The 14,297-nt window shown below is 47.2% G+C and overlaps 1 protein-coding gene across 8 annotated transcripts in view; it reads right to left on the minus strand.

Moving 5' to 3' along the window:
• The window catches only part of SPRING1 (SREBF pathway regulator in golgi 1), a 179,026-nt gene that overhangs the window by 157,190 nt on the left and 7,539 nt on the right, over positions 1 to 14,297 (minus strand). For 3 of the 8 annotated variants that reach the window (XM_023241456.2, XM_023241457.2, XR_006587605.1), the window contains exons 2-4: positions 13,111 to 13,267; positions 9,429 to 9,580; positions 8,701 to 8,814 (exon numbers count right to left, since the gene is read on the minus strand). In XM_023241456.2, coding sequence (XP_023097224.1) covers positions 8,701 to 8,814; positions 9,429 to 9,580; positions 13,111 to 13,267 — 423 coding nt within the window. Of the gene's footprint in view, positions 1 to 4,204; positions 4,759 to 6,311; positions 6,803 to 8,700; positions 8,815 to 9,428; positions 9,581 to 13,110; positions 13,268 to 14,297 lie in introns of those variants that run through there. The other 5 variants (XM_023241453.2, XM_023241454.2, XM_023241455.2 and 2 more) reach the window with 3 other exon arrangements.

Consider the following 14,297-nt stretch of genomic DNA (forward strand, 5'->3'; position numbering starts at 1 on the left):
CTTTATTTCAGAGGCCGGATCATAGAAGCAAAAACATGCACTTTCCTACTCTACAATTAGCTATAATTGCGTTACATCCATCTAACAGGGACTGTTTATTTTTAAATATTATCTACAGGATTCTACTTGATTGGCATACTAACATAAAATAACATGTTTATGTACAAAATACAGGCAAAACTTACATCGAAAATGACATGGTTATCTTTAGGGCCTAGGAGTCTAGTTTGGCACAATTTAATTTCAGTGTAGTTTCCTATACTGTAAGGTTTCTACTTTGTAATCACAAAAAGAAATGAAAGGAAGACCTTTTACCGAGGAACGACTACACAAGCCCTTCTTCGGAATTCCAAGATGCTCTGGGTAACTCAGGTTAAGCACACCTGAATAACTTAGCACCGTACTCAGGCACAGCCGTGTATACAGCTCTGTGATTCCCTGCCAAAAGGCAGCTGTTTCTTATGATGGAAAACACAACAGCTGTTTTCACAGGTGCAGAGCAGCAATCCATGAGAAGCCGGTCCCAGCAGAGAAGAATACAGTGTCTATTTAACATTCGAGGAGGAAGAGGCAGAAAGCGGTGAGCCCCGGCTGAAATCTTCGCGAGAGAAGGGGGAAGCCCTGCTTTCAGGAAAACGGGTCTCCGACGGCTGGTCCGCTTGCCCTGTGAGGATCAGAGCCCGGGATCCAGAGGCTGGGAGGCACGAGTTCCGGTCTTGCTTTCCCACACGGCGGCATCTCTGGCTGGTCCCAAACAGAATTTCCCGTCTGCGAGATACCTTAGCCATCACCCTCATTTCACCAATGAGGAAAGCAACGCCAGAAAACATTACTTTACTCCCAGTCTTTAATGCCTGCACGCTTGTCAATAAAATTAGGCGGCCACCCACGCACCTCATACCGCTGGTGTTCTACTTACACACACCAGCGCCCTTAGTAACAGTGGGGTGTGGCCGACATAGTCTGAAACCCCAAATTTCACTGAGAGCCAACGCAGCCGTTTCTTACTCAAACTTTCGATGTCGTGACAACCCGGACGGCAAGCCAGAGCTTGCCTGCTCCACCTTGCGTAAAAAGTCAACAAACTGGGGCACCTGGGTGGCTCAGTCGGTTGAGCATCTGACTTCGGCTCAGGTCGTGATCCCACGGTTCATGAGTTCGAGTCCCACATCGGGCTTGCTGCTGTCAGCCTGTCCGCGTACCGCCTGCTTCAGATCCTCTGTCCTCCTCTCTCCACCCTTCCCCGACCTGCGCTCTCCCAAAAATAAATATTAAAAAACAAAGTCAACAAATTAGAAAAGTCCAAAGCCGAAGGAACTATTCTCCGTCTCAAAAACGTTTGTTTCTTTATTATAATATTAAAGGCTGGCCTTTCATTTTTAGAAAGTCCAGCAGCTCAGCTCTATCACTGGATAGGAATCAAGCCGTAGGCACAAAATAACGGACAAGGGCCCCTGGGACAGTTGTCCCCACTCAGCATACCGCCAGCCCCGATCCCTCCTGGTGCCTGTGAACGTGGACTGACCAAGGAACTTCGCAGATGCGTGACTGCGCAGGAACAGGGAGACCAGCACCCACGACCGCTCCGGCACCCTGATAACAAACCACGCGGGACAGATCCAAGCAGAAGGGCCTCGAAGGCAATGTGCCCACCAGCCACGCGCTCGGGAAAGCACTCGTGTAGGAAAGAACCCTCGTGATCCACTGGCAAAAAAAGCGTTACTCTATCCTTGTGCGGCACCTTCTTACAGCAGAGCAAACGGAATCTGCAGTGGCATCTCCCAACTCCCTCTACCCCCCCAGTCACCCCACACAAGGAGCTGCTGGGGGCGGGGGGACCTGGAGAACAAAGCTGTCATGTTGGGGAGGGGACTGTTTGTGAACCTGCAGGCCATCCCACAGCGGAGCGTCTGCTCTGGGATCACACTAGTGTGCTAAGGACATCATGGCAGAGTAATAATGCTGTTCGTGGAGGCAGCACTGGGCTGGGAGAGACCAGTGAGGGAAGTAGCAGGTCCCCTGGGATTCCAGGGTAATTTAATCAGCGGCGCTTTAGCACGGCTGAAAGCAAGGGCAGGGAAATAATAAAGTCAGCTCCAAGCTCCCGGTAGCTTCTCTGTTCCACCTAAGGGGGAAATGTGACCTGACGGTAGGGCCTCCACCTAGGCCCCGCTGACATCTGGAGCCAGGTAACCGTGTCACGGGGCCCACCTGTGCGTGGCAGGATGTTTAGCAGCATCCCGGCCTCCACCCACGAGAGGCACCATCCTCCCCCAGTTGTGACAAAAATGTCTCCAGACCTTGCCAAAGGTCCTTTTGGGGACAGAAGTGCCCCCGCCATTGCTGTCCTAGGTCAACTGGAAAAGTTAGCCCTCACTTAAAAATGCTAAGAAAAAGAAAGAAAAGTTGGGGCACCTGGGTGGCTCAGTTACGCATCTGACTTCGGCTCAGGTCACAATCTAGCGGTTTGTGAGTTCGAGCCCCACATCAAGCTCTGTGCTGACAACTTCAAGCCTGGAGCCTGCTTCAGATCCTGTGTCTCCCTCTCTCGCTGCCCCTCTCCCATTTGTGCTCTCTTTCTCAAAAATAAACATTAAAAACAAATTTTTTAAATGCTAAGAAAGAAAAGTTGGCCAAGGTCAGGGACAGTTCACTACATTTGAAGAATGGCCAATTAGTACATGGAAGAGTTAATATCAGTAGCAATTAAATAAATACAAATTAGAACACTGACATCCATCAGCAGAGTTAAATGATAACGTGAGGGTCTCAGGGGCATGGCAAAAAAAAAAAAAAAGACACTCCCACAATTTTTAGGTCACAGTAAAAACTGGTGAAAATAGTTATCAGATGAATATACAAACACGCATTTAAAAGTGCTATTATCAATGCATTGTTTGTAGCAGCCAAAAAACAAATGTTAATAAGCTAAGTGTCCTCAGCAGGGGGTTAATAACATTATTGTAATCCACAAAATTGACACCATGTGGTCATTACAATTATTACAGGCCTATATGTTCACATAGGAGGATGTCCATTACAGGACTGTCTTCAAGAGGAAAACGGGCGCCTGTTTCTGTCTGAAAAGTCACGGGAGAAGAGAAAAAAGACTGGGGCTGATCTCCGGGTCATGAGATTTTCGGTGACTATTAATTTAATCTTTACATATTTCTGAGTTATCTGAAGTTCTTCATCGTGAGCATGAGTTCTTTTAAAACTAGTAATAAAAATAACACCGGGAATTCTGTAATCGCCACCCTTCCACCTGAGGGGCCCACGGCCCCCCGCGTTGTGACTACCTGACACTGTTCCCCTGCTGGGCTGCAGACGGCGGACTTTGTGCTGAGCACGAGGCTTCACTCGCGCGGATACCTCACACGGGTGACCCCACTTTCCAGATGAAGGGCCTGGGACTCGGGAGAGGAGACCACCCAGAGCCCCCCATCAGCAAGCAGTCACTAACCACGAGACAGAGTTCTCTCCCGCCAGCGAGGGAGCCGCCAGCACCACAATAAGCAACATCTCGGCACGTGTACAATTTGTCTGCAAATCCCAACGCCAGGAAAAGCCTTGCTGGGGATCCTGCAGGTGGCGCCGCCCGAGCCCACAGTCCTCTGCAGCCACACCAACTGAGGCACTTCCCGGAGGCCCGCAGTCCGCCTTCGGGAGCATATGCACAGCTGACGTCCGGGCTCTAAAACCCCATCCCCCGCTTTCCAAGAGGCGCCGAGCTCCCGCCGCGATGCGATGCCAGCCCCACGTTGCCAGGTCTAGGGCTGCCCTGAGGCCCCGGCCTGATGGAGGCAGCTCACCCCTCCTTCGTACCTGCCTGCCTCGGCACCTGACACACTCTGCTGTTTGTTTCCCTGTTGGGACAGATCTTTGCACTCCAGCAACAAGCAGCGCAATTAAGATTCAGAACTGGGGGAAATGCTTTAAATCGTCCTCTTACCTTTATCCCCAAACACTCATCATTTAGAAACTTTTTTTGAATTTTTGAATTTTTTTTAACGTTTATTTTTGAGAGGGGGGGGGGGGGGCGAGGGGCAGAGAGACAGAGACAGAATCCGAAGCAGGCTCCAGGCTCTGAGCTGTCAGAACAGAGCCCAATGCGGGGCTCAAACCCACAAGCAGTGAGATCATGACTTGAGCCGAAGTCGAATGCTCAACTGACTGAGCCACCCAGGCACCCCGTAACTTTTTCAACTAAAGGTATTTTTGTCCCTTCTTTCAGGTTTCCCTAAAATCCCAGCACGTGACATGTGCTTTGCTAAACTCTAGGCATGCAGAACTAAGGTGAGGTCCCTGATTCTAGAAACCCTCAGCCAAGGAAAAACAAACCACAGCGTGCAGAGCAGGGAGAGGTTCTGGGCTGGAAGGCTGGGGAGGCCGAACAATGTCCCAAGTCCTTCAACGACTTCATTATGTAGTCTGCAGTGTTGTGAGTTTCCAAACCAGTGAACTTGACTTAAGTTAAACAAACAAACAAAACATATTCCAGAGCCAAATGAAAATGACCTTCAAATTACTGACCCAATTTGGCTACTGAGGCCCCCCTCTCCTCTCTTTTGACCTGGACAACGGAAATCTACACTCTCAAGGGGGGGGACCGGTGGGGGGGATGATCATGGCAGAGCTGGCGGTGGAGCTGGCGAGAGGTGATAGCGGACCTGAAGCCAGAGATGAAGTTCTTGTTCTCGTTCTGTGGTTAAATCTCAGTAGGGACTCTGGGAAGTCGCTTCGCTTCTTTTTCCTCATCTGTGGGGTGGGAATACACGCGAGCTTAACTCTCTCACACAGCTGTAGGTACTGTTTGTGAAAGCACTGAAAACACAGAACGTGCTCCTCGGTATTTCAAGCACGAAGTAAAGAGGCGTGGGTTGGTCCTCGGTACGCGCTGTTTTCACATTAAGTCTACGTTACCCTGCTCAGAAGTTCAAATAAGCTCCAAGGAGAGACTGACACCAGTGACAACCACGTAAGACAGACTCCCACACCAGACTGAGTCACCAAAAAGATGGTAAAACACCCAGACATGCACCTTTCTCTCACAGACGAAGTTTGATTTAGCACCGTGAATACACACAGAATCCAGAAAGTCCAATGCAAATTAAATAGATTTTCTGGGGAAAAAAACATTAAAAACCAATTGCCAGACGGTTCGCCCCCTGAGAAAGCTTATTTAGGGGGACAAACCACTTTGGGAAGATAAATATAAGATGTAACAGGAAGTTAAGGGAAATTTTAACTGCTACATACTGCAGAAACACACTGGAAGGCAAACATGGTCCAAAGAAAAAGCCATGCTTGGAAAAAAAAAAAAAATATATATATATATATATGTACGTATACCTATGTACATATATATATATATATATATACACACACACACACATATATCTCAAAAGTGGATTGTGGAACTAATGCCCTGCTCCAAGGTCAACAACTTGAACAACCAAAAAATGAAAAATACCTTGCCCAAGTGAGGGGCTCCAGGAAAGATCTGTGCATTAATGTCTCCTGAGAGCAAAGAGCCATACTATTTGAGGGGCAGGATGTCTCTGAGGACCAAAGATCTGAGACCTTGAGCTTGAGAGAATCAGTGTCACATGAGAAATCCTGGGGGGTGCCTCGAGCATGTGGACGCACAGCCGCATGTCCAGCATTCACGGACTCGTCCCACTGAGGGCAGGAGTCTCTTACAGAACCTTGACCGAAACCCGGGCTTTCTTCTTCCTTGCAAATCAGAAGGAAAGTGAAGGTCTGAACCTGTTATGTGTCCCGAAGCTGACAGCAATGAGGATGACTCTCACAGCCAGTTGCTAGATGTGTCTCCACGTAGCAATCACCTTGAGACCGGGCTTCCACAACAGGAGAGGAGAGGAGGCCGCGGTGACGTCCTGAGGCTCCCCGCGTGCCACGGCTGAGCGGAGTATAATCATTTCAACGGCGGCATGGGAAACGAGAACAAAATCTTCCAGAACAACAAGCCCAAACTTCTGGTCGTAACAGTGCTCACAGAGAGGTAAACGAGCATATTCAAATACCACTACGAGAAAACCTGAGGGTACCCGGTGCCCTCTGCTAGGAACCTGGTACGGACCGGGAATGGAATAGTATCTTTTGAGTTATTGGCAATTTTACATGTCAGGATACGGTGTTCAGAGCCCACACCCGGAGATGCTGTGAAAACAAAACCAAAAATAACTACCTTGAGAGATCACGCGCTTTCAGAGGGGCGAAACACTTCATGGGGGTGAAGGGATGACTTAGCTCACGAAACTCAAGAACACAAGAAAACGACAACAACAACAATTTCCTTGAATATATTCAACTATCAAGTCGAGGCATCCTCCCCTATCAAACATCATCACCTTCCCACTACTCCAAAGAAATGCAATAAATAACTTTACAGTGAAGGGTTCCATGAGTCTACCATGGCAGAGGTGTCCCCGCGTGCCCACGCCTCCACGAGCTCGCCCGTAGTCTGTTCCTGAACGTGACTTGCTGGCGTTTCCAAGCTGCTTTACAGAACAGTTTCACGGGTTAAAGCCCAGTGGAGAGTGAGGCCAAAAGTACAACACAAGAAGTGGTCAAAGCCAAGGTCAAAGCACGAAGACCCTCTTCTTCCAAGCGGACCAGAGAACACTGGAGCGTGGCTTCGGGCCACAAGTTCTTCGGCGGTGCCCGGTCGCCCATGGGTCGTCTTCCGTGCCCGTCACGCAGGGAAGAGCTCAGGAGGGCTCTCTCCGTAGCAATACTTGGCTATGGGGTCCCTATAGGTGTTCTCGTGTTGCACGCTCTGTTGGCAAAAGGGAAGATAAGAGCGCCATGAGAGAGAGCAGAGTTTCACATTTCTCCCTCGCGGAACAGTGGAGATCAGAGCAGGACTGCGGGCAGTCACCCCCTGCAGGAGCCTGGACGAGGCCATCTCCAAACGCCACCAAAAGGCTCCAAGGCACTTGTCTGAAACAAAGGTGGAAGCTCAACACAGAATGCCAACGAAGAGCATGAAAATGGGCAGAACATCACTATGTGACTGTTTCTTTTTACGTCAACAGTGAGGGGTTTTTTTTTTTGCTGTTTTGGTTTTTTTCTTTTTAAACAGCCTAGCTATGACCTGGGCAATTCAAGGCAATCATTTTTTTCGCAAATGATTTTAAGTTAGATTAAGATCCAGTGGGTGCTTTGCTCCTGACTTCTGTGCTCCAAAGAAATGCAGTTCCTGGTCCTGAGCCCTGCAGAGACGAAGGAGCTACCACCTCACGTGGTTCTCATGAAGGTTTATGCACCTCGAGGTCTGGCACATGAGCCCAGCCCCACAATACCACATAAGCCTCATTTGGCTAAGCAAACGGAGAGTGTGACTTAACAGACCATCATCCCCGATGGCTAATTTTCCAGCAATTTGTTTTCATACAAGCAACTTGAGTTGTTGGCTAGTCTGGAGTTCACTAGTTAGCCCAAAACCCATGTTTAGCAGCTAAATTGTAAGTATTAATCCAATTTATAGACATGCAGCAAATCTCTTTTTTGGGATACTGCAATCAACCGGCAACCAGGATCTCTCTCTTTGCAATAAAAAGATAGTTAGAAAAGTTAGCATCTTCCCTTAAGACTGGAAATAGCATCTGGGTTTTATCGGTTAAGGCAAGAAAATATTCCGCCTTTTCTACCACTTCTCAGAATGAGAGAGAATCTGAATCAAAATGAGTCATGTGTTCAGCCTTCCTCCACATTTCCTTCAAAGCCCATTCAAGTGGAAAGCTCTTCCAGCAAAACAAGACCATCAGGAATTTCTCATGTTTTCCAATGCTCATTATAATCCCTGAAATATTCACCCGGTGATTCTGAGTGCTCTGAGAGCAGACCAGAGACGGACAAAGTGGCATAAAATCAAAAGGCGGTCTACAGAAATCTGCCAAGGGTACGAGAGTCGCAGAGAATGACAAGTCTATCTCAGACGAAGCCAGCAGTCTTGGAGACGCCAAGGACACAAACCAGAAGAAGCGTGCTTGCACAATACACGTCTGCTGATCTTACGACCCGAGCCCCGACAACACCCGACCACACAAGCTGACAGCCAAGGCTGCAGAGCGATGCAAAGGCACAGACGTGCAGACACTTGCGGCGGCAGGTGCAGCGCCGAGTGCCCGAAGAGCAAAGCATCTACTGACAGCATGCTAGTGAGTACCGAGAGCTCGACAACCCGCAGATTGATTCGTGTATTTTTAAGTGCCCACCTGCCCTGCCCCCCCAAATCCTAAAATAAACCACAACTCTGTCCCAGAACAAATTACTACTTCCTCTGAACAAGCGGATGCTGGAAAGCCTCAGTCACATTTCAGTCAAAGACGCGGGGAGAGAACTGCTCTCAGGAACCGGACTGTGAGGACTCCACCCAGACTTAAAAATAATTTTAAGCTCCCACTGGAAGTGCAGACATGCCAATCAGATAGGGGAGATGCAAGCTGATTAGACCTTGATTTAATATAAGTATTTTACTTCCCTAATGTGTGCAACCTCATGTTGACATTCTAAATACTATCACTGCACCAAACAAAGCTCGACGCCGCTTCGCTTAAATCTCTTCTCCATTATTACTCTGCCAAGAGGCCTCCGCTGCGTATTCTCGAGTTTTCTTCTAAACCCTGACTCCCACTCGCCCATCCCCCAGCTAGAGGCATCACAGCTTCTGACCTGGGATGAGGTTCTGCACTTGGCCAAACACAATTCAAAGTGATCTTCGACGGCCATGAAGAGGTTCTGGAATGCCACAGCTGCCCGGTTGAGAAAGCGCTCCAGGAGAAGTTGCTATGGAAACAAAAGTTAGTACCTGTAATAAATTCCAGACTCAGCAGCACAAGGTAACCTTGGATATTTCTCCTGAACTAAGAGACTGCTGATATAGAAGGGGGGTGGGGAGGGAGACAGCAAGCTCAAACGCACACGTGCCCTATACCCTATGCGTCAGGTATCTGATGAGCAATACAGCAGCCCATCCTGCAAAACTAACTGGGAACCTCCTTTCACTGTCAACCTTTCTTCACAGCAGCAATTTCTGACATGTCAAAGTTCCCTCCTCAGTGCTTTTTTGTTTTTTTAATGTTTATTTATTTTGAGAGCGAGCCCACAAGGGCGGGGCAGAGAGAGAGAGAGAGAGAGAGAGAGAGAGAGAGAGAGAGAGAGACAGACATCCCAAACAGGCTCCACACTGTCAGCACGGAGCCCAATGTGGGGCTCCATCCCACAGTGAGATGGCGACTTGAGCTGAAATCAAGAGTCGGATGCTTAACCGACTGAGATCCCCAGGTGCCCCTCTCAGTTCTACCTTCAGAACAGCTTCACGTAGAGACGTCAGTGCTCATCATGAAGTCTCATCCTAAACAGAGAGAGGAGGGGACGTGGAGGGGAGCGGCTCCGCGTACCTTGCTGGGCTGCAGGCAGCAGGACACGCAGTACTCGTAAGCGCTGCAGCAGCCGTTGGGCAGGCAGCCATCACAGCGGTACTGCTTCGTGCCGGGGACGTTGACATTACAGCAGCCGTTCACCAGCAAATCCTTCCTTTCACAAATGTATCCTGGAAGTCAGAGACTCACCTGAGTATAAAGCCGGCAGTTCTCGCACCTCGCTACTGGGGTGACCACTATGAGGGTACTGCGCGCAGAGAACGCAGAGACAGAATGTGGAGTCTGGAGCGTCCCAGGCACCAAAGGGCCAGGAGTCAGACACAAGGGGACCAGAGCTTTCTACGTGCGGCATTTACAGGCAGCATGGACTCCCACGTTGTAAGCAGGCTATACATTCTAACCCACCTAAAGCGACCTTTCGGTCTGCTGTCATGTGTTTGATTTAATCACCACATCAAGTCACACCTAACCAACGTAAGCTACTCTCTCACCTGTGATTGAAGAAAAATGGCATTGTTTTTAGAAAAGGAAAAAAAAAGAAAATAGAAAAAAAACCAAGGCATTCATTCCTGAAGTCGGAGCCGTCTGGATTAAAAAACCAACCAAACAACCCTCCCCCTTTACAAATATATTTTAAATGCCTGGCATTTATTTACTTAGTAGTTTGGAAGATTTTTTTAAAACGTAGTCCTACCTAATCTTCATAAATTGATTTAGGCTGTTTGTAAGTATATAGGCCTGGGACTCAACTAGTCCTCAGCATTAGGGAATACAAGTTCTCTACCACCCAAGGGAGAAAAATCCTAATTCCTTCCACTCCTCATAAATCCCATCATCTGTACACTCCCTCCACCCCAATCAAACCCATCCTCAACTTGAAGGAAAGAATCTCCTTACAAAAACCAATTTATTGTTCAGAGCTGCTAAACAGACATTTCTCTACAACCTTCTGGGAGTGGGACAGAAAAATGTAAGAATAAGTGCACGAGGGACACCACATGGCCCTTGGGAAACTCCCAGGTGTGTGCAACCAGCCCACAGGTCTCCACCCGGGCCCACAGGTGCCCACAGGTGTGGAGCAGCTGTCGCTAGCGTCATTCCATTCCAAATGCCCCAGCTTCTTAATCCTCAGACAATGAGACTCGGTGAAGTACAAGGTCGGTTTTCTGAAACTACTCTGGAAAACACAGTCTGCGCGGGAGCAGGAGGCACCAGTAAAATAACAATGGAAGAGACTCAGAGGACCCGCACTTAACACCTGGAAAACTGGAGCCTGGAAAGAACCAGACCCCAGTTACCTGAGAACTAGGAACTTTGCGTTGCTGTTTCTGACTATGCCATTGTGTCTTCCATGTTGAAAGAAGACTTGAACGCCATAGGAAATGTTTCTGGGATTCCCAACTATTCTTACTCATTTTCTCCACTGGGATTATAAACAAACAAAAGTCCAAACAGGCCAGCGTGTTTCTCAAAATTCTGCCCCAAATAACTACCCTCCAACCTTATTACCTCTGTGTCAGGAAGACGTAAAATATAATGTAACCTAAACTCCACTTGTGAAAACTATCTTTCTGCCCTTTTCTCTCTCCCGTATTGTGTCAGCACCACTGCGTGCCTTTTGCGCCCCAGTGCTAGCTGCAGGTAGTTAGCCTTGAAACCACAGGTCCTCCTGACGGCTGGTAAAATAAAGCTAATCAAGATTTCTCCTTTTGCATCGTAAATCTATTCATGCAAATGTTGTTTCCAACAAAGAGTCCAGTAAGATCACAACCTCAGAGTGTGTTGCTATTGACTGAGAAATTAACTCCTAACCCTGGAAAAGCTTGCCATTCTAATTGGTTGTCTTATTTAATAACTGTTACCCTGGAAATATTTGCGGTGGCACCTGCTTGCTGAAAGACATAAATTCCTCCAAGTTTTCTTTGTACTGTTTATTGCTTCTCACAGTTGTAAAGGTACAATAAAAACTATGGCTCCTGGATTTTTATTGATTGATTCTTGGAACTTTTTACTTTAAGAAATCTGAGAGTCTTTGTCTCCCATGAATTAATCAGAGGGAAATTATTCGTTTGTTAGCTACAACAAAAAACGGCTGTCACTCACAACCTAATGTTAACCAGGAGACCCAGGGGGTTAAGACTTCATGTTTTCTCACTGGGTGTCATACGAACAAAGCAGTCTCCAAGCAAAAAAGGACTGGACTCTAAGTTCAGTCCTGGCCCGGGGTCTGCCCACTGACTGGCTCTATCACCTTACGGAAGTAAATTGCCTTTGCCAAATTTTAAGAAACAAAACAGAACACAAAAAGAAGCTATCTGCGGTATTATTTGCTTTCTCAATGTGATCTTAGAGGTGGAGGCTGACACTGGCCATCACTGCTGGAGCATCAGTGCATTTTTGTGCAAAACTGTCCAGCTCTTCCACCGTAGGTGGGTGGTTTGCCTCTGATCCCTTCCTTCAATTCCAAATAACCTCATCTGGTCTGATACCTTTGAGATCTTTTCGTCAAGGTTTTATTTATTTATTTTCTATTTTGCTGGGAATGCAAACTTTTTTGAAGAAAAAAGTTTTTTGAAGAAGAATAAATGCACGGCCATTGTCATGTTAAAGACTGCGCATCTGCATTTTGGTCGGTCAGTGTGTACAGAGGAGTTTTCTAATTCAAGGTCGCCTGGGTCAATTTCGCTACTGCCAGAGTCACAACCCACTTGTGCTCAGGTTCTTTGAAATAAGAGCACAAGTTACTCTTGCAAACAAACCAACCGCATAATCTCCAAACCACCAACTTGAAAGAGAAAAAAGAAATCTGAAGAACTAGCAGGGAACTCTGAAAAGCTGTTTGTGGATAGTTGACATTCAGGAAAAGTGTTACTTTTTTGATGTAATCGTGGTATCCTGATCACGGTTTACAAAAGAGTCCTTGCCCTGGTAGGCAAGCTCCTTGGCCCCTTGGTGCGTGTGTCTTCGCCTATTAAGTAACAAGAACAATGCCCACACCTCATAGGACTGCCGCAAAAATCAGAAGAGATATTCAAAGAGAGGTTTTAGCCCAGTGCCCGACATGCGGTTAAGAGCTCACTTAATGCAGGCTGCACATTCATGAGAGACCCTCTTTGGGAAGACTGGGCCAGCCTTCGTGTAGTGAGCCCTCGAGCAGTGGTCTAATCCAACTACCTCAACGGCACAGGAATCGCCTTTCTTATAGACTAAAAGGAGGCAAGAGAACTGTGGGAGGAAACCCCCAGACAGACAGGCAGCCATTTTCACTGTAAGAGTAACACTTTTGGAATATGTTTATAATTCACATGAGATCACCCAGTTAGTCAATGAGCACATTTCCCAAGTGCCAGAACCATGGGGATAGTATGTAGGCCACCAAGGAGGAATGCTGGTTACCCTGTAGAGTTCACCATTCAGAGAAGAGAACACTGGCAAGATCTGAATATCCTGGGGCCAGGACGAGACCGGCAGGAAGCAGCCTAGGGACTGGTGCAGGGTCCAATGCTTCAGAGACAGAATTATCGGGACCAAACTTCTCTGACAGTGAGGGGGATTATGAATGATGAGTAAGGTATGAGACACAGAGATGTGAGAAATGCTGGAAATGAGCAGGGAGGGACAAGGCTCTGTATAAAACCCAAGCGATGGACTCCCACTGGAATCCATCGCTGGCTGCAGAGAGGACGGGAGCCAGCCCTACCTAGCTCGTCCGTGATGAGGTGCTTCCCTTGAATGGAGTTCCGGCACTGGTTGCCAGGCCGACTGCTGTTGCCCAGGTGAAACTGCACTTTCCACGGAATGGGCTGGTCGTGGTCTTGAACCTGGAGGAGATTCCGATCTCTCACTGCCCTCTCCTCCTACAGAGACGACAAACAGAAAGGTTAAAGTACCGTTTCTTGCATTTCTGCCAATTTTTCATACAAACTACAATAACAAGACAGAAACAATATAAAAAGCTTGCCCAACAGGAACCGTCACCCCCACCCCCATATGAGCAAAGTCTGAGCCAAAGTCATAATATAAAAAGCAAAATAAACCTGTAGGAAAAGTAGTAAAATAAGGCTATGCTTCAAAACTGGCATAATTACATTAACGGCCCCTGGATTACATGCACCTTGTAAACATGTATGAAAGCGTTAATTCCATGCAAAACTTTGGAGGGAAAAAGTCTTAAACCTTAAATGATTTGCCATCGATAAAATAATTTATTTTTATATCAAAACAAACACATTGTGGAATAAAAGGTAAAATGTGAATACACTTTTAAAACAGAAGAGGAGACTTCACAAAATTTTGCAATGGTCATTTCAGACAATACCTGGACTCATCTGGAGCACAAGGTCACTTCCATTACGAGTACTTCAGTGGTAAACTCAGGGGATACTGAATTGGGAGGTTGGTTTTAGGGGCAAGAAGAAGCATGTCAACTCGCAAATTTCTCCTATGAAAAAACAGTGAGTATGCAACCCTTACAACATACCTTTCTTTACATGAGACATCCTTGCCAGCCAGCCCTTTACCTACATGTGCAAAGGGACTTGCTGCTCTACAGGCAAGCCCCTGCACCTTCTCTCCTAGCCTCCAAGCTGCAGCCGAGCTTTCAAAACTGCTTTTCCTATACTATTACAGAAACTAAGGGGAAGGCACCTGAGTACCAGAAGACAAGCCAAGCATGAGATAGCCATCTTCTGAATCCTTTAACCTGCTGTTGGAAAACAAAACAATTATATAAGACTCTCTCCCAAAGGCTTTTTATATACTTTAAACATTCTACCTTTTTAATAGAATTCTGTGGCTTTTACCATTAATGATCTATCACGTGTCACCAGCAAAAGGGACTAACCTTGAAAGTTTGATGGCAAATGATATATACTTTAAAACAATGGA

Source organism: Felis catus, chromosome D3 (assembly GCF_018350175.1).
Source record: "Felis catus isolate Fca126 chromosome D3, F.catus_Fca126_mat1.0, whole genome shotgun sequence".
In the NCBI taxonomy this organism is placed as follows: Eukaryota; Metazoa; Chordata; class Mammalia; order Carnivora; family Felidae; genus Felis; species Felis catus.